This window comes from Perissodus microlepis, chromosome 14 (assembly GCF_051167445.1).
Source record: "Perissodus microlepis isolate ML-2025 ecotype Zambia chromosome 14, ASM5116744v1, whole genome shotgun sequence".
Classification (NCBI taxonomy): domain Eukaryota; kingdom Metazoa; phylum Chordata; class Actinopteri; order Cichliformes; family Cichlidae; genus Perissodus; species Perissodus microlepis.
Window position 1 is genome coordinate 14,887,682 of NC_140474.1, and position 22,920 is coordinate 14,910,601.

The 22,920-nt window shown below is 40.7% G+C and overlaps 2 protein-coding genes across 8 annotated transcripts in view; one reads left to right on the top strand and one right to left on the bottom strand.

The window, feature by feature from the left end:
- LOC146373659 (muscleblind-like protein 1) overlaps positions 1-22,920 on the bottom strand; it is a 66,095-nt gene that overhangs the window by 33,060 nt on the left and 10,115 nt on the right. For all 7 annotated transcript variants that reach the window (XM_084951847.1, XM_084951846.1, XM_084951844.1 and 4 more), the window contains exon 2: positions 10,878-11,888. In XM_084951847.1, the coding sequence (XP_084807973.1) occupies positions 10,878-11,051 (174 nt within the window). In that variant the 5' untranslated portion in view covers positions 11,052-11,888. The remainder of the gene's footprint in view (positions 1-10,877; positions 11,889-22,920) is intronic.
- Positions 11,374-22,920, top strand: part of LOC146373660 (succinate receptor 1-like) — a 52,186-nt gene continuing 40,639 nt past the window's right edge. The window contains exons 1-2 of the mRNA XM_084950131.1: positions 11,374-11,424; positions 11,602-11,916. Of these exons, the coding sequence (XP_084806257.1) occupies positions 11,374-11,424; positions 11,602-11,916 (366 nt within the window). The remainder of the gene's footprint in view (positions 11,425-11,601; positions 11,917-22,920) is intronic.

The following is a 22,920-nucleotide window of genomic DNA, read 5'->3' on the forward strand; positions in this document are numbered from 1 at the left end:
GAGATTTAATGAAGCTCTCATCCAACTCTAATTATTTTCTAATTAAAGGAAGGAGTGATGAGGGCAATGAGTAAATTCATGAATGCGTGTTTATAACTGCGAGGCAAAAAAAAAACCCAAAAAACAAAACGACAAATACGCCAATGACAGACGCCAAAGACAGTAATCACACTCAGCTGAATCTTGTTTACTGCGCTCCATTGGGAATGGAGGTCATTTGGCAGGAATACACGATCGTAGCACTTATACAAATTACAAATCTAGCACAGAAGTATGTTTAACATGTTCAGCAAAATGCGCATGCTGCTGCTGTAAATATTTTTTCTTACTTGCATTAATCCGGCTGGACTTCATGGCTAAGAAACTGGATATCTGCAAACATTTTTTTTAGGATGCTCGGGAGTTAGGAAACTTTAGAGGCAGTTTTTCATACCTCTTGTATCTTGCCATTCAGTTCTTGTACCAATAATTTAGTTATTTGTCAAATGTGTTGCTTAGTTGGCCTTTTTAGAAGGTGAAAAGATAAAACCCTAATTAATATCTATGCTGTTTAATGTAAATGTTGTGTTTAAAAGTCCTTGTTGTATTTCAGAACTGAAGGTTGTACAGAGAGCGCAGCTAAGGTTTGGTTCTGCTAAGAGTAGTCACCAAGCGTAGCTGCTCAGTAAATCCCTTCAAAATATCAGGCTTAACCATTTCTAATTTAATATGTCTTCACATTAAGGATGTTAACCATTAGTTTTTTGTCAAATGTTTGTGAAAATAATAATAATATGAATAACAATCAAAAAACACCTTTTTAATGAGTAATGCATATGTTGTTTTTATAAGTTATTTTTTGATATCAATACTGATTGTTAGGATCCGAGGTTTGCTTACACAAATACATTTCTTGTCTTTCAGCAAGGCTTTGAAGTTTTTAGCAATTAGCCTAATTAGCCAAGACACTGTTTTGTTTTCATCCTGTAATCAAATGCACTGAGTCTATACTCCCTAAGCGTAACAATAAGAGAGCAACAGTATGCAGTATGGGCTCGATGTTAACACCAGCTGTTTAGAAGTAAAATGTTAATAATGACAATGATCCCAAACATAATGCCATGCATGCATGTTTGCAAACCTTGATGGAAAAACATATAAGGGAACACTATGAGTTACGGATTGGCCTCTCCAGAACCTCAACATTATTGAAGCACTGTGGGATCATCTTGACCCTAGAATGAAATAAAAGGCAGCCAACATCCAAAGAGGAGTTTTGAATGTCCTTCAAGAAGCCTGGAAAATGAGTTTGCTTTGCTAAAAGAGTTCAGGATGTGTTGAAGTCTAAGCTACTTTCAACTGCTTGCTTGCCACAAGGGGACACCACAGCAGGTAGCTCTGCATGTTTGATTTCAGTTTTCATGCCAGATGCCCTTCCTGACACAACCCCAAGGAGCATGTGTGTCTCCAGCTAAAATCAAAGCGGAGACCTTTCTCTTGCTAAAAGAATGTGTTAACTACTACACAACTGGAGAATAAAACTGTTCACACCAAATATTGACTTGTTAAAATTGTATAACCTCTGTTTTTGCCTTATATACTATGTCTTAATCTGTGTTTTTACATGTTTCATGTGACCCGGGAGCAGCTAAAAGTAGTTCGTTTCAATCACTGCACCTATTTCTCATTGTCCTGGAAAATGCACAGTACTGTAGATAAAAAAACAATTTTCAAAGACACAACAGTTTGTCGTGTGGAGATATTCATTTCCAGTTCCAGTTTGGTTTCACACAACACCACAACTATCAGCCTCTTATTGGAAGCAGTGCTGCAGACTGCCCGTACAACACGTCTGCCTTTGTTTCCACTTTGATCATCCATGATTCTAATTTCTCTGTTCCAATGCGTTGTGATTTGCGAGCTATCCTGTCGTGGCTTCCATGACGACACATAATCGCTTCAAAATGTCCAATGACACAACAGCGTGAGACATGCCCAGCCTCCAGTTTCCTGCCTGCTCTAGCCTGCAATATCATTAACCAGGCACCAAAGCCACTCTATCGTGATCACCTACCTGAGGTGAATACTTATTATTTTTCAGGACCCTTTGTGCTTTACTGAGATCAGCGAGTGTGCTTGTGTCATTGTGTGAGTGGGTGTCTGCAGGCGAGAGTAAGTCTTTGTTGCTCATTTCAGTTTGTGTGTTTATGTGTTGGAACCTGAAAGTGAATGATTACACTTCAGAAGAGCTACTGCACGATGCCGCACTGGTGCGATCGGATGAAGAGTGCGGGGTCAGTGACGGATAGAGAGAAGCGGAGATGGAGCAAAGACGGGGGTAGGCAGAATTACGGTGCAGCCAATCGACAGAAGCAGGAAAACAAGTTGGCAGATGACTCTCTGTCCTGGGGTGAATTAATGTTCTGTTGCTTCCACTCTCCATTTACTTCACCCTCCATCCCCGTACACCTTACTTGTCTGCAGTCTAATTTAAATGTTTGTTTTATTACATTAACCTGAAAGAATTACAAATGGAGAGCTTTGAAAGGAGCCCGAAGATAGCGAGAGGTGAGGTCAAAAAAGGGGAGGAGGTGGAGGCGGAGGAGGGACAGCGATTAGCACAGGTGGAGAAAGACGATGAGTTAGTTTGGTGAGACGGGGGACGGGGATGGGGGGAGTCGAGACAGGCTAACAGGAATGGATCGCGCCATAACTGATTAGATATTCTATCCACAACAGCACTAGCAGCAGGAGCAGCAATAGCAATGGGACATCACGACTCAGCACGCAGATATCCTGATATTACCTTCAGACTTTCTAAATGTCCAGGGCCCTCCAGTTTGTTAAGAAAACACATGCAGAAGTACGCATACGCAATGCAGGAAGAATGACACACATATTTGTAGAGAAATACGCACAGAAAGATCACAAGTTGAAAAATGAAGGGTGCCAAAAGGTGAAAGAGGGAAGTTTCCATGAGCTGGGAGGCTATTCCTGAATGCCCTTGTATATATTTTGGCTCTGGTGTTGTTGTGTCATGTCTCCATGCTGATGCAGCATGTTTAAAGATGGATGTGTGTGTGTGCGTACGTGCGTCTATGCTGATGCAGTGTATCCACAGATGGATGTAATGGTGGCCTCTCTGAGGACAGAGAGACATTTAGAGGAGACGTTTCAAGGGAGGACCTGCTCATGAATATAGCCAGACAAAGTTAATAGCTGCTGGCTGCGTGTTTTCACTCCTCAGTTCATGGCAATGTGCTAATAAAAGTCTCTCTTAGGCCAATATGTGTGAAAGATTATATATAGTATATCCTGCTTAGGAAGACCAGACAATATAAAAATGGATCTGCAGAAATCGTAAGAAACAAACAGAAGTATAAAAGTACTGATCCCACAGTGACCGAAAGGCGACTTTTTTGTATTTTTGTAAATTTGTATCAGCTAGAAAATTAGCAAATACTCTCTGGTATGTAACTTGTTCTGCACACTTACTTGGTAAAAAAAAAAAAATACAGTCTAATTTATTTCACTCTAATTTTCTGCAGTGAAGCAGCCCTTGACATAAGTGTTTTTGCCACAGAGTGTAAAGTCTAATGGGAATCACTGCTAATTTTAGCAATCTAGGCTAACTAGCTTTCACTTCCTTAATTTTTCAAAGTGGAAGCTCCCAAATGCCAGGACACAGCATCTGCTAACAATGCTCACCTGTGACTGCCCAGCAACTGATTACTCAAAAAAAGAAGCTCGTTTACTAAATTATGTTAAATATGCAAAAAAGCATAATGATTGTAGACTACTGAAGTAATTACAGTGAAATGAGTAAACAGCCTGGAAACGGGCTAAAAACTGCACTCTAATTTAAAAAAAAAATATATAAAATGAATAAAACTTGTGTAAAAATATTACACCATAACTCTGGTACCCGGAAGGCCAAAGATAACATCACAAAGACGCTTAAATTTTGTCCATCGTCTAACTAATAAAGCCCCAGACAAACAAATGTCTCACCAAAATATGATGAAAAGTGATAAAAGATAAAATCGCTGTGTGTGAAATGGAAATGAAAGTGTCTGGGATGCCTGTGAGGTAAAAAAAAAAAAAGAAGAAGAAGAAGAAAGGGGAGAAAGAGGGACGGAGGGCGGGATGGGTTGAGTAGAGACAGATTAACAGCGGTAATGAGAGGAGAGGATGAGAGCGAAGAGCATGGCAGGAGAATACAGATACAGAGCAGATTAACTCTGTCGGAGTACGTTTCCTTTTCAAAGAGTTCTTATTCAATATACTGCATCCCTCTGTGGACTGCACACTAACACACACTCACAGCTCTACTTCTGTTTTCTGCCGGGCTCTCATCTCAATATATATTGCCTAGCCTACTCTGCTGTTATCTGTTCTCTGTGCTTTCCTCTCGCCCGCTCTTGCTCACCCCTTACATTTTTGAAAACGTTTTCAAGGACTTTGAGGTATACAGTATAGCTATGTAGGTCACTATACCTTCCCAATGCTGCTGGCTTGTGTGTCTCCACAATGTGGCGATGTATGTGTGACTGTTGAGTGTAGCTTTTAAACACTGATCACTGTGACAGGGACACCAGGTGATCATTGCGTAAATATATTTGTATATTGCAAACTAAGCATACAGTATTGATTCAAACACTAGAGCTTTACAACACAAATACATCAGCGTTGTTGGTTCAGAGGATAATGAGTTTACCAAAGCTGGAAAGTGGGTTTTTTTTTCCTCTGACTATCTTCCATGAATTATTAAGGTCCTTTGGGCAACTTTAAACAAACATAATAATACTCCATCTTATTTGATTAGAATGTGCTTCTTTAATCCCCACTGGTTGGTACATCAAAGTCTGTTTTTTTAAGTAAGGATTCAGCAGAAATCAGACCTTGTTGTAGACCAGCGGTCTCCAACCTTTTTTGCGCCACGGACCGGTTTATGCCCGACAATATTTTCATGGACCGGCCTTTAATGTGTCGCGGATAAATACAACAAAATAAAACTAGTACCGGTACCGAAAAAAAGAAGATTTATTCATAACACACGTGAAAAGACCCAGGAAAACCGAGTTAACGATCAAAACGATAACAAAATAACGCTGAAAACCGATAAAAACCCGGAAAACCACACATTTCACACCTGAGCCTCAACTCTCGCGGCCCGGTACCAAACAACTCACGGACCGGTACCGGTCCGAGGCCCGGGGGTTGGGGACCGCTGTTGTAGACTACAGCCACATCCCAGCGACTCTGATAACAGCTAACCTTTTTTAAATATTAACATGAGCTTCTGTGGGGGGGGGGGGGGTTCAGTGCCTACGAAGCTTTTGCTTTTTACAAGAAAATATTGTAATAACCTCACTTGTTGCTTGCGCCACTCTATCACTTCCTTAATTCACTTGAACAGGCACTCTGGTGTTTATGGCGGTAATAACACACATCACCATTGGTGTGATGATAACAAGGGATTCTCTGTGTTATTGCAATAATACAGTCACCATATCTCAAGTACACGTGGAATCACTGGTATAATCTTGAATGCAAAATGTGTGCGTGGCACATTTAATTTGCATAAACAGTGGCAGGACTTTATTAAGCTCAGACAATAACAGCACATTTACAGGCCAAACTTTCAGTTAAGAACTTGGCTGCGTTGGGTCTAACAAACAGCATCTTGGAGAATATACTTCAAATGCTCTGCTGAATGAAAAGATCCAGGAAGGAACGGCACTTGTATGCTCAGCTGTAGGCCGTCTGGTTCTCCGGCGCTTTATGTGACACATCACTGGGGTTTGGCTCGAGTGTGAAATGAACATCCCCTGGATTGCCAAATTTAAATATGTCCTTACCTAATAAAAGTCAGACCCCACACTGGCCATAAAACTTGAGACAAAAGGATTGCAGGACTTCAAACAGTGTTTGATCTTTCATTGCTGAACTTTCTCTTTGTCTATGTTAGTTTTCTTTTGCCTTTTTCTTTCTGGCAACTATAGTTTTGAACACAATGAGCAAGTCAAATTAAATCAAACCAGCGCCCCTCTATAAACACATTCTTTATAAGATGTTTTTTCTGGCTTTGTACAAAGAGTCAGAATTGAAACCCCTGCTGCCTGATTGGTTAATTACCATAAATCATCTAACAGCCCATAATTCAACATTACATCAGAACAAAATTGCTGACAGACTGTTAAAATTGTGATATACTATATTTACACCATACGTTTGACCAACTTGAAAGTAGGCCACCAAAATACTTGTAGCTCAGTGTAACATGCAAGTATGTTTACTCAACCAAAACTATTAATAATAAAAAGAAGAATATTAAATTGTGCAAGAAAGACAGAACAACTTGACAGCACGCACTATGCTGTTTTTCACATTTATTCACCACATGGCAAAGAAAGGCTGCAGATTCAGGACACAATGCCCTTGAAGTTTACTCAGTGAAAAGGTGAGGAACAGTTACAAATACACTCAACATAAATATAACTTTTTCTCTTCATAATCTTTCATGTAACATTTTTTTCTGCCAAACCTCAAGTTCCACCAGCATAAATAAGAGAAGGGCAGAGAAAAGCATTACTTATACAACATTTAATGCTCCCTTCTTATCACAGAATTTCCTTTAAAAACTACTAATATATGTCTGTGAGGACTTTGAAGTTTGTGTGTGTGTGTGTGTGTGTGTGTGTGTAATGTTGTTTTCTTTGAAACAAATAAGTTGATCATCCTCAGCGGGCTTGTTAGAATTCATGTAAATACGGAATAACAATATATTCCGTACAAGATGAAAAAAATCTTCGTAGGGAAATTGTGTTTATAAAAACTCCTGCTCCCCAAAGAGCAAAACTAAACTTCCTCATGTTTCCTGTTAAAATAATGTATTTTTAAGAATAGAACACATTTTCAACAATGTATCATTTGGTAACTTTAAAAGTAGCTATTCAACACACACAAGCTTTAAAGGGTTCTAAACTTCTGATAGAAAAAAGCCAATTTACTACACTTATAGTGGAATCAAGTTTAATATTTTAAAATAAATATTAACGGCCAATTAAAAAACAGAAGTTTTAATGAGAAGAAATTGCTGAGGAAGTCAACTCGCTGTCAGATAATTTTAGCACAGTCATCAGTAGCCAGTCGGAACCCCTTTGGCTTTTTTGGCTCACTCTCACCTGTTTCCCATCACAGTCCAATGGTAAGTTTATTGTATTTCGTCAGCTTAAATGCCCCCAGATTTGCTTTTTATTCACTTACAGTGAAACCAGCTTTCTGTCCAGATGCTAATAGCAACAAGCTGTTGAATTCCTTCAGCAGAAGACAAAAGAAAGAGCATATCCCACTGTTTTCCATTCTCTCAAACAGTTACAAAAATACATTGTTTGTTCAAATCTTCTGAAACGGACTCTTTAGCACACGTGAGTACATCCTGATCTGGCATCTCTTTCTGTTTAAATGTAAATAATTTTAAGAGTAGAGATTATACAAGGTCACTCCAATGCCATGACATCTAAAGGGGAATTTCTGCACCAGGACATGGCATCAAGCTACTTCTGTGCTTGGCAGGCTGAACGGAGAAATTTTTCAATACGACACAACTGCACGCAAAGTCAAAAGTGAACACCAACTCACAGAAACTCACTGTTAAAAATGAGAACTCGGGTTGTAGACACGTCTGGTTCATTTGAAAAACTTGAAAAAATGACCTATTAGAGAAGAGTTTTGAGTATTTGAACAAAGTGGTAGATGCTGTTTGATTTATTATCGTAGACAACCTCTAAACAGAATGATGGCTGAAAACATTTGAAGACTGGTAAAGAAGCAATGCATTACATTATCAGTACGTCTTCCAATAGCAAATTAAAACTAAATAAAATCATTTTGAAGTTGTGCTGTGTACCTAGACAGATTCCTCATGTTTTTGTAAACATCGTGTTCTTTGTTACTTCAGTTACTTGAGTCCAGGCCATGAGGGTCAGTCTCACTGTAATATCGGCCAATCCTAAAGAGCCTCTGCCTCTGCCTCATTTCCTGTCTGCTTTTATCAGTCCATCCTCTGTTATACGCCCCGTAAATGGAACTTTCCACCATATTCACCACTGACAAAAACCTATTTTTGTGACATTGCTGAATGGCTGAATGAAGTTTAGGTATAAATAAAGGTATTATCATGAGAGACCAACTGGTGAGAATTCACAAGGCTCTGATGTGAAAATAAAATGTGCATTTACTGAATCTGAGAAAGACTTGATTCAATACATAAAGAAGATAAAATTAAGGAAGCTATCCATGCGTCTTTCTATTTCTCCTGCTACAAGTCCTCCTTTCCTTTGCTAGCCTCCATTGTAAAAGCACCGAAGGGCGGGTGGTGTGAAAAATTATCCAGGGGTGGGAAGCCACGTTTAGCACCATCCATCCCTTTACTCCTATTTTTCTATCAACATTCTCCTGCCTGTCCTTCCCTTATCCCCTTGCCCCTTCTCCATGCCTGGCTATGTATTATGAATTCATCTGCAGATAAAGCAGATCTATCATTCTGTCATGAAGGCAGGGAAGGGAGGTAGACTGTGGAATGCCCTGGCACTGAGAGCAGGGAAGGGCTGTGTGCATAGGGCTATGCTTCCTTGCGCATTCCCTGCTGCGCCTGCTCTTGCCCTCTCCAGCTCTGTCTGTCTGTCTGTTCTCATGATCCATGCAAGGCCCCAGCTGCCCCCCTTATCCATTCCTGCCTTACCTGTACCAACTAAACCCACACAAGCCACCTTAGCTTCAGCCAAACAGCCCATAACTGTAATAACACAGTGCCTGGCTTAACAAGAAATCCATCCCCAGGTATAAACCAAGGCCTGCACTGCTTGACTAACTCTCAGCTCAAGTCTCCAGTTACACAGAATAACACCCTGCTTGCCAATCAGATAGGGGACAAATTACAAGACATGCACAAGAGAGTACACAGAGCTCTAGGATCCAGAACGACTGTGCCCACTGGAGCCAAAATAGAGATTTACCTCACCGATAGCTCTGCATTCAGCACATATAAAACGTATGAAGTAATGAGAAAGCAGTTAGAGGCATGTGTGTGCATGTTGTACATTTGTCTTGTGTTTATCCCGTGTACGTTCACTTTTATGATCTTTCGATGCAAAACAACCTCTCAGCCATCATGTTTGGCTCTCAGCCACTGGACAGCCTTTACACCCAATCTCGTTAATGTTGATCAAATAAAAAATGAACTGCATATTCGATGTGTATGAGTGTTTATAACATTTTGCAGCATCAAATTTAAGAATACATCCATCCAATTTTCTTAACCGATCAAATTCCTATCCCAGCTGTCATTGGGGTAGAGGGTGGATAGAAACAATCATTCGCTCTCACAGTCACACTTAGAATCATATTTAACCTAACGTGTTTTTTGACTGCAAGAGGAAGAACCCAGCAAACCGGCAGAACCAAACCCAGGACGTTCTTGCTTTGAGACAGTGCTAATCACTGCACTGCTGTTCCACCTACATACGTGTGTTATCAAAATTTACCTCCTTGACTGTCTTATTTTCTCTTCTTTTTATATCAAAAGAAAACATCTGAGATATCAAAATGTTTATGTTGGCATTTGTTCCCCTAGAGTATCTGCATTTCAATATACAGAGTATAATGTCAAAATGAGGTGTTTATTCTTTAACTATGCTAACATTATGGTGGTAGGGTAAGTTTTGTGTATTCTTAGTGATTTCCTCCAGAATCACCAAGAAGCAGATGTTTCTAGTTTGGACTGAACATTGTTTAGACTGATTTTGTTCTATTTGTAAAAGTATTAACATTCCCATCAGTCTCAGCTATACTTTGTGTTTAGCTGGCAAACATTTGTATGCTAACATGCCAAACAACGATGGGGGCAGCTGTAAAGCAGACACATTAAACATTATCACTAATCTTAGCATGGCTCTAGATTCAGTTCTGCTCAAAACTGGCTCAAAATCAGAAAACTCTCCAACCACAGTGGTTAGCTACCGTGAGCTAACACTCATGAGTCAAGATGCAAAACCTCTCCAATGTCTCCAGTCGCCACACTGCGACATAAATATCTGTGTCATTTCTTCTGGAAGTTTTAATCAAAACTTTACTCGCGCCTGGGGCGTTTTAATCTCTTTTAAGCATTGGATAAATAATTCTCGCCCCATTTATTATACCTTAATATATGTATTTGTGTTTTCTTCACAACATCTCAGCTCAGTCCATTTTCCTCCCTCTTTCCATCCACTCTGCCGTTTGATTTTTCTTCCCCTGTCTCGGAGAGAGGAGTTGCATAGTGGGAGTGTGTTGTCTCAGTGCCAGGGCAAAAATAGACAGTAAATTACAGAGCCTTCTGAGAACACCCCACTGTGCTGCATGACCTCAAAATAACACACACAGACATATACCCACAGACTTACATACAAACGTGAATTACACAGTATGCTGTCCTACTTCTCTATTTCCCATGCAGCCCGTTGATGTGACGATCACACAAAATCCTTTGCAACTTTGTGCCAACCAACAGTCCTGCACCAGAGTTATGTGCCTGCAAAGGAAACTCTGAGTCTGATTCACAGATGTTAATGCGATTATGGCCTCATCTCAGCTTACCCTGACACACAAACATACTTTTAAAAGTATTTATACAGATCTATATGCATTCTATTGCCAAAGTATAACCAAATGTAGTCATAAGAAGCACAGCAATAAAATAATATTTTATGTCTATTTTGTAGTCGAGTTAAACAAACTGATCAATTCTCAGACCACCCTTGTCAGCAGCATAAGCTCAAAAATAAAAATAAAAACTCCACAAAAACAAAAAAACAGGGCAGTGCTGATTGAACATCAGAGGTGTTTGTCATACTCACCTTGAGAGAGTCAAAACAGGCAATGACTCTGCCATTTTCCACTTGACAGCTCTTGGCAGGGTGGGCGAACTTGCACTCACTGTCTGGTCGTGAACAAGTTCCTCTCTGGAATTCCCGACAAACCTCCAGTGTCAGCCACTTTGTGTCCCGGATCGGTGTCACATTCACCGCCATTTTAAACCAGGAAGGAGGGGTCGATTAAGAGTAATAGATATCCAGCAAATGCAGTTACGTCTATTTCTGTATGTTTCTAATAACACTGAGGCAAATGATGAGAAAGTACAAATAAAGGACATGGGAAAAAGGCAGACTTTACAGGTTTTCTCCCCAGGGTCTGACTCTGAATTTAAGCCTAAGAGGCCTTGCTGTCATCTACCACCTGTGGCCCATCCTAAGAGTTTGTTTGGGGCTCCTTCAGCACCTGTCACCCAGGGCTTAGGCTGCTGACGGCCAGAGAGACCTGCTTTGTAATCGCTCTCTTTCAAACACCCACACCATGCACACCAGTTCTCCCTGTGCCTTGCTTGCTCCTCAGCTGAACTGTCAGGTGAGATGAATGGCAAAACACATTATCGATCGAGTTGGCCCATGATGAAAAGATGCATGGCTGGAGGAGAGAAGAAAGCAGGAGAGGAGGAGGAGGGGGAGAGGGGCCGGTGGAGGGGAGAGCACAGAGACAATTTTCTTCTGCTAAAACGAGCCAATAAAAACGCTGTGTCTTCAGTATCGGCCTCTGTCTGCGGAGAATGGTGGCGTGTTTGACTTCCACAGAGGAGGGCTGAGTGGCATGGGTGGAGAGAGGTCTGGCTGGCAGACAGAGGAAGAGATGGAGGGGAGGAGGGAGGTGTCAGTAATGTGGAGACAGCCTCAGCGGACGAGGCTGGCAATCATGGCAGTCCTGGTGCTCGTGGTGTGGCTGGCAGCTCCAGCAGACATGGACAGGCGCAGAGGCACAGGCGGCTTCAGCGGAGCCAAACAGCCACAGGGGTCAGCGAATGAAGGCACTTCTCTCTGTGGAGAAGGAGGGAAGAGTATCAGGGTAACAGCGCTTATTGCACATACATGCTCACAAACACAAGGCTAATACTCTTCCTCTCAAACACACACAATTGGATTCAGACACAAAGCCTCATTTGAACTTGCCTCCCATTCATTTTGTCGCGCACGCTCTCCCACAGTAGCTCTCGCAGACACTACCAGGCTCTCAGCTGGAAAATCAAACACCACATTGCTAACAGGAAAGCTCAGCAAAGCTCAAGCATTCAGGCACAGACAATTTATTTCAAAAGTCGACCATGAAGAAGAGAGAGGGGGGAGACAAAGTGGAAGAGGGACAATTATGTTATGCATCTTCGTCTGCATCAGTATTAATTAACATTTAGAGTTAGCGCCGTAAACAAACAGAAAATAATGAATGACAAGTGAACGATAACAAGACAATACAAAGAAAAAAAAAAAGAAACACAATAAACAAAAATCAAGTAACTATACTCCAAAATACTGCAGCCAGTACTTACACGCAGCTAATGGCGAGCACTCAAGTATCAAAGTATTGATTCGTGATTTACCAATCGGCCCATCCCCAGTAAGATTAAAAGTAGCCTATCAGCAAGCTAGACGGTCCCAGCGTCACTGCTGGAAGGTTGCCGGGTAGGACAAACAAGGCAATGACTTGATAAAGGTCGCTACAGAAGAGGGAAATATTTGGGACGTGCTTCTTTGTTTTACTTTTGTTAGACTCATTTCTGCGGGATATTTGAAGCATTTCATCCGAGAAAAAGTGGTTGCTGAAAGAACATGACTGTCCCTCAAATCTCCAACAGCTTACAGGAAGTGCCCAAAAACCTACAACCCACCAGTGATTACATCACTTCTAGGTCTCCCACACTTTAAGAGATGAAATGTTTCTGTGACAGTGTTATCATGAAACAGTGGTATGATGTTTATATAAAGCATCCAACTCGATAGGAGTCCTCTGGTAACTTCAAAATGACCTTATTTAGAGTGACCTCTCAGTCAATCTCACCGTGGCCTGTGATTCACACAGAGGCTCTATTCCTAAATATGTATTCCTGGTATTAGGTAACTCCTCTTTAACTCCAAAGCATGGTAAAGTTTCAGTGGGGTTAAATTAGCATTTAAAGTGTGTAGAGGAAGAAAACTAAGTCAGAAAAAAACAAGCAAATCAACTCACCAAAGTCTGTGTGCATAGATATCAAGTCTTAAACGTGACTTTAAAACTTACTCTCAGGTGGTTGTATTAAATCAAAGCATTTATCTCACTGGGCTGTCACAAAAAAAACCTTAATGATGCCAGATATTTAACAGTAGAGGAGCATCAAGGACCAACTTTTTTCAGATTTTTAATCAGTATTCTAGCAATGTGGCCAAGAGTTAAAAATGACAGTTTGAAGAAAAATGAAGAGGTACATGACTTAGGAAGGGAAAAAGTATAATAAAATGAAAGTACTTGGTCAAGCATTGATTGCTCCTATTTGGGCCAGTCACTTCGTGAACTACTTTTTCAGCCCAAAGCTGATATTTTGGGCAGTGCGGATATTCGCAAGTGGCAGCAGAGTGAATAGAGAGATGACTACTGCTTGCCAAAATTAGTCTTCTACATCACCCACTCTTTCTTCCTGACCTTTCTGGTATCAACATATATTCAAACATTGTTTTGATTTATGCTGAAATCTCTAAGACACACATGTCAAGATGTGAGTCAACACTTCTTGTATGCAGACAGAAGTACAGGAAGTACAAATTAAGCATCAACAACTAACAAGTCAGGAAAACCACCGGTTACATTCAGGAACAGGAAGCCGTGCACCGAAAAAAGAAAAACAATTCTTTGGACAGATGAAATCAAGATTAACTGTTAACAGAGCGATGGGAGAAGAAAAGCACAGAGATGGAGAGAAACGGTTTATGACCTGAAGCATACTGTAACATTTGTCAAACACAGTGGAGGCTCTGTTATGGATGTTAGTGGAATCGAGTCACTAGTGTTTATAGATCATGTGATTGCTGATAAAAGCAGCAGGATGAACAGTGAAGTGTACAGGGATATACTCTCTGCTCAGATTCAGCCAAATGCTGCAAAACTAGTCAGATAGTGCTTCACAGTGCAAATGGATAACCCTTAACAAGAGTTTCCCAAGAAACCCAAGAGTTTCTTAAGGCAAAGACATGATATATTCCTTGGTGTCCTAATCAGTCACCTGATTTCAGTGCATCAGAGCATGTTTTTCAATTATTAAAAGTAAAACTAAATGCAGAAACCCACAAGCAAGCAGCATCTGAAGGTGGGTGCAGTAAAGGCCTGCAAAGCATCTCCAGAGAGGAAACACAGTAATTACTGATGTCCATGGGTTCAAGACTGAACATTCATTGACAGCAAAGGATTTTCTTTGAAATGATATAAAATGATGTCCGCCCAGTTACTTTTGATCATCTAAATGTGTGATATAAATGTATAAAGTGGCTCTAATTCCTAAACATTTATTGCAAAACTTTTGTTAAACCCCTTAAATTAAAACAGAAAGTCTGCACTTCCATCACATCTTGACTGCTTGATTTAAAATTCAAAGCATCACAAGGTCAAGCAAAGGCTTGAAAGAGAATTCGTAACGACTTTGGAAAAGAGAACCAGAAAATCGAAGGACCCAACTAAATGGTACTTAATGACTTGGCAGCAAATGTCGTGGGTACGTTGTAGCTGCTGGAGCTGAAACGAAAATATTGTGAAGATGAACTAGAAAAAGCACATCCATGATACTTTAACTTGTTGTTTTTCTTTCTTTGTTTGTTGTTTTGCAGGCTATATAAATGTGGACATCTGAAAAAGATTACCTCATTACCAACGTTGTAATTTTAAAACGCTGAATCTAAAACATATAAAATAGAATAAAATGCTTGTCACACTGAGATTAGTTGCTCATCCTGTAGATTTATATTTCCCCTTCCCGCTGTGGAGATGATCCAGTGTACCTCAAGTCTTTATTAAGGCATTCGGCATCTGTGACTGAATTAAAATTAATTAATGATAATCCTGAAGTCTGGCAATAAACCAATGCTGAAACTGATGGTAAACCTTAAATTTATTGTACTGATGTATGCATTCACGCTATTTATTTATAGCACACTCTCTAAACCTGTCATGGTCCCTGTGCCTCACCATGTGTTTTTGTTGTTTTTGCTCTTTCTCTCTCTCTCCTGCCGGGGCGGTGCTCATTATGGGCTCCCGCCTCTGGCCCACGCACCTGCTATCTCCACACCTGCTGCCTATCTTCGCAATCCCGAGCCCTACTTAAGATGGCAGCACGGTGCTACTCGTCGCTAGATCGTTGAGCAATCAGTCTGTTTCTAACCGGAGTTTCTGTGTACAGATCTTTCCCGGACCCGGGAAAGTAAATAAATTCACTGTCTTCCTTGCAAGGATCCCTGGTCTGCGCGTGAGTCCGTTTACACCCCGTGACAGACAAAACCTATTGAACCTTGGTACTAACTAATGCAGATTCTAATAAAACAGCATGATATCCATAGTTCACCCACGAGAATAACAAACTGTTGTATGTCTAAAACATATCATCACATCTACAAGTTATAGTAGGAAATGCACCGGTAATTAACATTTACACGATTTGTGTAATCATTTTTTTCCTCGAACAGCTTCGAATTCTCCGAACTAAAGCCATTATCTTCTTTCCTCTTATTAAAGATGCACTAGTGCATCCGATGGTAAGCAGTGTGACAAAGTAGGCACCAAAGTACCTTTCCTTAGTATTTACAGAAGTCATCTGTCTCGTGTTATGGCTGCCACACAGACGCTTTCAGTTTGAACCTTTGCAGAGCAAAACCTTCACTTTCATACAAAGCAGCATACGTTTCTCCGAAAACATGTATTATTGGTGCCTTTATAAGTGTCAGCTATCCCATGTGCTCTGATTATATTTGAACTGTGAGCCAAGTGGCTATGATGTCATATTTAAATTTGATTTGCCAGACTACAGGACAGTATTCTTCATAGGACAGTTCCTAAGCCTTGCAAACATTTCCATTGCAGAATCATACCCTATGAGTTAACCACAATAGCTGTGCAGCATTCCTACCAATGTTTTTAAGGGACACATAACATTTTTTTTTCCAAAATCCACATTAAAAATTCAAAGTGTCAACATTTTTTATTGTTTTCATTTATTAAAAGTAGTTTCAAAAGTGTAAATGTCTCACATGCACTATATTATGTTTAGAATTTTTCAAAGTGTTGATCAGCATGACCAGAAAATGGACAACAGTTGTACTTTTCTGTAACCTAAGTAAACAATGTAACACAAAATAATAGAATCATAACTGAAGTGCATCAAAAACTATATTCCCACGTGGGGGATGATCCTGGGTCTCCTGGTTAAAAGTCTTGTTTTATTTGGTCTAAGCACAAAGGACATGAGACATCAGAGCATAACCCCACAGTTCAGTTGCACTGAACTCTCGCATATGCTCATATAAAAGGGAATATGCCTCATTTGCAAGGCTGCATGGATAAAAAGAAAGCAAACAGAGAATGTACATGGATTTGATTAGACAAACTTACCCTTGAGTCCTAATGCAATGGCATGCTAGTTTTCTGTTAAGAGTTATGCTTTCTGCGGGTTCTGGAATATCCTAAATGAAACAGCTATGACAAAATAATATAAATGTAATGGGGCTCCACGTTTACATGCATTATTAGTGCCAGTTCAACACGGGGGAGGGAGTGAGGCACCTTAGTCGACTCTCACCTCAAAGCAGGATTAAAACTAAGAGGTAACAAATGTGAGAAATGACTCTGGCATAGAGGAAATATATAAATAAAGAAGTCATCAATAAGCATCTTACCACGTGTGAATAATGCATGTGGCCATTTCCCATAGCCTGAGGCAGAAGATATTATTACACCATCAGATCAACTAGCCAAAGTAATAAGTTGGAGTGCAGAAACCTGGGGATGTTACACTCCCACAAAACACCCCGATTTCTTCAAACCCCAAACAGACACATGCACCCCTACACACACACACACACACACACACACACACACACACACATAGAGTTCATTAAAAAGAATAAAATACTGGCTGAATATTCTGTCTCATTCCAGGCCAACCCCAGCTGTTGACATGTGGTCAGCACAAAGCAGACTGTAATGCCGAGTGTCACCAGGGTTCACGTATCTCCTCGTTTAAAGAGAGCCATCTGATCTTGTGTTAATCTGTCTGGTAAAACGGTGCCATTCATTTGGCCCAACTCTACATTATTTCATGCATATGACAACTGACCAGGAAAAACACACTGATTTAGCTTAGAGTGACACCCCTGCTGTGGAAGTACTGACTACTAAGACCCTCTTACTAACATATCTGCAACACCTTTATAATATTGCAAAGGTAACACTGATTTGGCAACTTCTTTGAACAAAAATAAGACTCAACAAAAATAATATCATGTTATGTCTGTGAGAAGCTGCATGTAACGCTCAAAATGGAGAAATCTGTGACCCCATGAGCGACTCAGCCTAATTTGCTTCTGGGGACAACAGCCAATGTTTTTGTGGCTTTCTGTTATCCAAATATTTGAGTCAAGATTTCCATTTTTGTCCTCTGGTCATTGTTTCCACATCCAGATAAAGAACAAGAAGGTAATAAAAAGTTACAGCTCATGGTTTCTGGACGCTATATCCAATTTGCTTGCCACACGCAGCTTTTATCTGCATGCAACCACAGCCTGCTCACACATGAAAAACTCAAGGTAGGCTACAAAAACCTGAAAATATTCATGTAGCAAAAAGATTAATTTGTTAAGTAGCTATTGGTAGTAGTAGAGACTTATCCACTATTAGCTAGAATTGAATGAAAAGATCACCAAATTTATTGTAAGTCATTCTGAGCTGCACACCAATATCAACTAGCAGTTGTGGCATTTCACATAAAAATGCAAATGTCACCCTGCAGGTGGCACCACTGAAAAAGTCAGTAGGGTTCATCCTCTGGGCACCATGAATGTCCATGTAAAATGTCATGACACTTAAATCAGGAGTTGTTCAGGACGTGTGAGCCAAAATGGCAAGCCAGCCAATAAAACAGAAAGACAGGCCAAACAGAAAAACAACACTGCCATTTGTAGCATAGATATAACTAATTATACATTAGTTGCTCAGAATGATGTCAGTGCTATTTTTTATATAGTTGCATACCATAATATTAATTTGGACTGTTGAGCATAACACACATGAAACTGAGCTGTTAACTGAAGCAACATGCAGCCCTGCATCTGAGAGTAAAGAACAGACAAAAAGAGGAAGAATGAGGACGATTTTTGTGAACGCAGGCCAGAGATCTGAGTCATTTATTCACCTTGAATGACTTCCAGAAAAGGGGAAAAAAATAAAACCAAAGGTGAAGAAAAGAAAGCTAGAAAGCAGGTTCCTTCATGTTTGATTTCCTACGGATGATCTACCAAACACAGTTCACCGAGAAACAGAAGCTTGCTGGAAACTAAGAGAAAATAATATGCTTGAAAACAGAATTCCCCAAGAGAGTCACAGGGTAAACTCTGATCTACTAAAGTGCCTTCAGAGTTGCTGTCTAGCATTTGAAAGGTCTTGTGTGTTCATGCAGTAAGTTGACGGTTCAGCCACTCTTTAAGTGTTACAAATTCAGCCAAGAGTTCAGAATCTGTTTTTTTATGCTCTTTCTCTTTGGATTTTGGGAATACAGCAGGTTAGAAACAGGGATTTTTATCTTCCGGCTCAAATTTAATTGTTCAGTAAGTTTACACTGCAGGTATTAAAGAAGAAGTTGGTGGCGTAAGAGGCGAGGACTGGGAAAAAAGAGAAGGGGAAATTCAGTAATGTGAGAGGTTAAAGGGCGCTGACTGCAGCAGCAGCAAAAAGCAGATGCTGGACGCTTCATATTACACCGCATCACCGGCTGACCAGGATATCATCTATAAACGACCTGAGCTGCCCTTTATACTGATAGGCACATCAGGGAGAGCCTGTATGGGGTGGGGAGGCTGCGAGAGACAAATAGAGTAAAGGAGACCAAAGGTGGTGACAGGAAAAGGCTAGAAGCTGGAAAGGGATTGATAAGAGGCAAACAGGAGCAATTAGTGCAAGTCTGTAAGAGACAGAGGTCGGTGTCTGGTAGTAAGACAGGAAAATCAAGGTGTGAACTGGCAGGTACGCAAGAGGAGGAATCAAAGGGGAAAGCAGGGAGGGGGAAAAGCAGAGTTTTAAAAAGCACGCCTGGCATTCAGCTGTGATATCATTTCAACATTTCTCATCTCTCTTCATTTCTCGTACCCTAATCTCCACCTGTTCTCCTTTTCTGTTTCTTTACACATGCATGCTTCAGTGTTTCACTTATTTTTCTCTCCCCAAGTCTTTATTCTTCAAACAAATCTGCTCGCCTTCTGCTAAGTTGCACTCGCAGTATCATGTGACATAAACAACTCTGTGAACGTGGCTAGTCTTTTAATAGTAGCTGTCCTCGTTTTATTCGCCCACTGTCTCAGCCCCCTCTATCTCTCCTTCTCGCTGTCTCTATACTCATTCCTTGTTCACACAACACCTTATGCTGCAGTACCACCAGTAATGTGCTGCAAGGTCACCATCGCCACGGCAACTAGATAAACCATGCTTAAAGCAAGGACAAAGTGGTTAATGGTGTCAGGTCCAGCCTCATATCATAGCAATATAAGGGAAAGACACAGAGTTTTCAAATGACACTGTGACATCGGGAACGGCCACTGGGCTGTCCATTAATGAGGCTGCAGTGGTTAGGAGCAGGGGTAGCGCAACGGCAGGAGACAACGCCTGTATATATGCATATAGCTTTGCCGCAGGAGTGTCAAGCATAAGGTCCGGGGGCCAGAATCGGCCCGGGAAAGACTCCACTAAGGACCATTGGATGGCTGTGGAAAATGTGAAGGACATAGGTTTTGGACTGGTAACTGCAACTTTTTGATATAAAAGTTTTAGACAAAGTTATTAACTTACAGATTTCTGTCATTTTACTTCTTACGATACATGTTGACAGTTCTTTAATTTAATGCAACAGCATTTCAACATCCATACACTCTCTTCCGCTTATCCTTTTTAGGGAGCCTATCCCAGCTACCATATGGCAAGAGGCAGTGTACACCCTGGACAAGTTGCCAGTCTGTCATAAGGCTAACAACCACTCGCACTCAGATTCTCACCTCACATTCACACCTAATTTGGAATGACCACTAACTGCATGTCTGTGGACTGTGGGAGGAGGCCATAGTTTCCGGAAAGAACCCAAACAAACACAGGAAGAACATGCAAACTCCACACAGAAAGGCCAGGTGGTGGAATCAAACTCAGGACCTTCTTGCAGTGAGGCAACACTGGTCTGGTCTTTAAACCACACATCTATTCAAGTAGTTTCAAAAGTTTTGGTTATTTTCTGGCCCAGAATGGTGCATACTATTTAAATACATTTTAATAATGGAAATAACAGATACACTGTGCTGCAAAATTGAAATTTAATGTGCTATGACTTAACACACTTGATTAATGGTGTCCTTTCTGACCTGTTTTGAAATATTGCATGAGTGATTTTGTTTTCTGAATACAAGTTATATTGAAGGTTTACATGCAGTCCTAATTAGAGAGGAAACTAATTTCCTCTATATGAAAACATCAAATGTCACAGTGACAACGAAAAATGAATTGTTGCCTTCAGATGATCCGCAGTTCTGCAGCGAGAGTGCTGACAGGGAATAGAAAGAGAGAGTATATTTTTCCTATATTAGCTTCTCTTCATCGCCTCTCTGTTAAACTAACAATCACATTTAAAAGTCTTCACATACTATAAGGTCTTGAATAATCAGGTCACATCTTATTTTAAAGACCTGATAGTACCTCGCTCTCAGACTGCTGGCTTACTTGTGGTTCGTAGGATATTTAAAGTTAAATGGGAGGCAGAGCCTTCAGCTTTCAGGCCTCTTAAGTTTGGTTTCGGGAGACAAACACCCTCTCTACTTTTAAGATTACACTTAAAAACTTTCCTTTTTGATATAGCTTAAATTTAGGGCTGGATAAGGCAACTCTGAACCCTCCCTCAATTACAGTGCAATAAGCCAAGGCTGCTGGGGACTTCCTATGATCACTGAACTTTTTTTTTTTTCACTTTTGTTATTTGTTATTAGATTAACTATTACATTAGTTATTATTAATGTCTGGTTCTCTTCCACACTGTGTCTTCTGTCCTCTGTCCCTCCCCTCACTGCCCCTCCCTGCGCCTGGTTCTTGAGGTTTCTTCCAGTTAAAGAGGAAGTTTTTTCTTCCCAACTTTTGCCAAGTGCTTGCTTTGGATCGTTTAATGGTTGGGGTTTTCTCTGTATTATTTTAGGGTCTTTACTTTACAATACGAAGTGTCTTGAGGCTACTGTTGTTGTGATTTGGTGCTATATAAATAAAACTGAAAACTGTGCATTAGTTTGATTTTTCTCTTGAATCTACAGTACCTCAGGAAAAATAAAGCCTTTGCTTGGTTTCCTCCCTCTCAAGCTGCTAGAGGAACAGTGATGGGCATCTTAGTCATGGCACAAGTGAACACAAATACCTTGCCGGGGGTTTAACTGAAATTATAGGGCTCACACATGAACCCTGTCAAACAAACGCAAGCTGGAGATTTGATCTGACAGTCTTCAGCTGAGTGTTAGTCATTGTGGAATGATACTCCATTATGATGACGGTTAGACAGATTGTACCATCAGGGTAATCTTATACCTCATTCTGATGCCGAGTTTGCGACACTCATACACACACGCATTAGCACTGCGACAGCAGGCCTGCATCAGCTAGAGGAAACACAATTGTAGTGATAAACGTAAGGTCGCCAAGTGCATTTATAATCAGGATACTACCATATGAGTGATACGTATGCATATGCACATCAACGATCTCTCGTGCACTCTCTCAAATTCACACACACACATTAACCACACAGTCTGTGACTCCCTCCTTTAGCTGTAAGACAAACAGAGGGGAGGGGAGATGACAAGGGGCAGTCAAGTGGCACGTGTGCAAGCTGTCGTCTGCACTGTGGTATCAGCACAAGTGTTTAAAGAGCCTGACATGCACATAGACAGAAGGGGTGAGGCACTTGTAGCACGCTCATATGACTTGGGATGTGTGAGATCATATAGATTTCATGGTTAAGATATGTGGTTTGGTATGCTACACGGGGAGAGGGGATTACATGCAGTCCCCATGTACACATATATTGTGTGGATGTACACATTGTCTTCCTCCTTTACTGCAGTACGGCTACTTTGCTGTGGTGATGCCAGCCTGGTGTAATGCAGCGGCAGCAAGGGTGTCACTGAGTTCATGGACATAAACCAACCCACTGCCAGACCAGTCTGCTCCTCTCAGGAATAGCAATGGAGGTGGTGTGTGTGTGAGTATATGTGTGCAAAAAAGTGTGGGTGGGAGGGTAGATTTTGAAAGATTGGAAAACGCTGAGAATGAGAGGAAGAGTCACAGACCGAAAGACTGATAGAGACAGTGAGTGATAGAAGAAGATGTCCAGGGGATATAGATTTAATGGCTGGAAAGGTGGAAGACAGATGCTCATGAAAAAGGAAAAAAAGCCTAAATTGTAAATTCACTTGGCATCTCAGCATGTGTCATTTCAAGCACAGGGCCATTTTCAGCAAATGCACAAACACAATCGATGTCACTGACATGACTGTTCAGTTTAACAATGTCTGTTTCGCTTTGAGACATGTCAGCCTCGAAAGACAATACAGGCAGACAAGTGAATGCAAAAGTTATAATAAAGAAAAGCGACACGGTTAAAGTGACAGACAGATGGAAAGACAGGGGAGGGAAAGGTGGCACGGCCTGAGAAACATAACAGATATTTTGCAAATAATGAGAGGAGTGAGGAAAATGAGAAAAAGGTACAAAAGGCAGAGCAAAATGAGAATTATTTACAGGGAGTGCAGAATTATTAGGCAAGTTGTATTT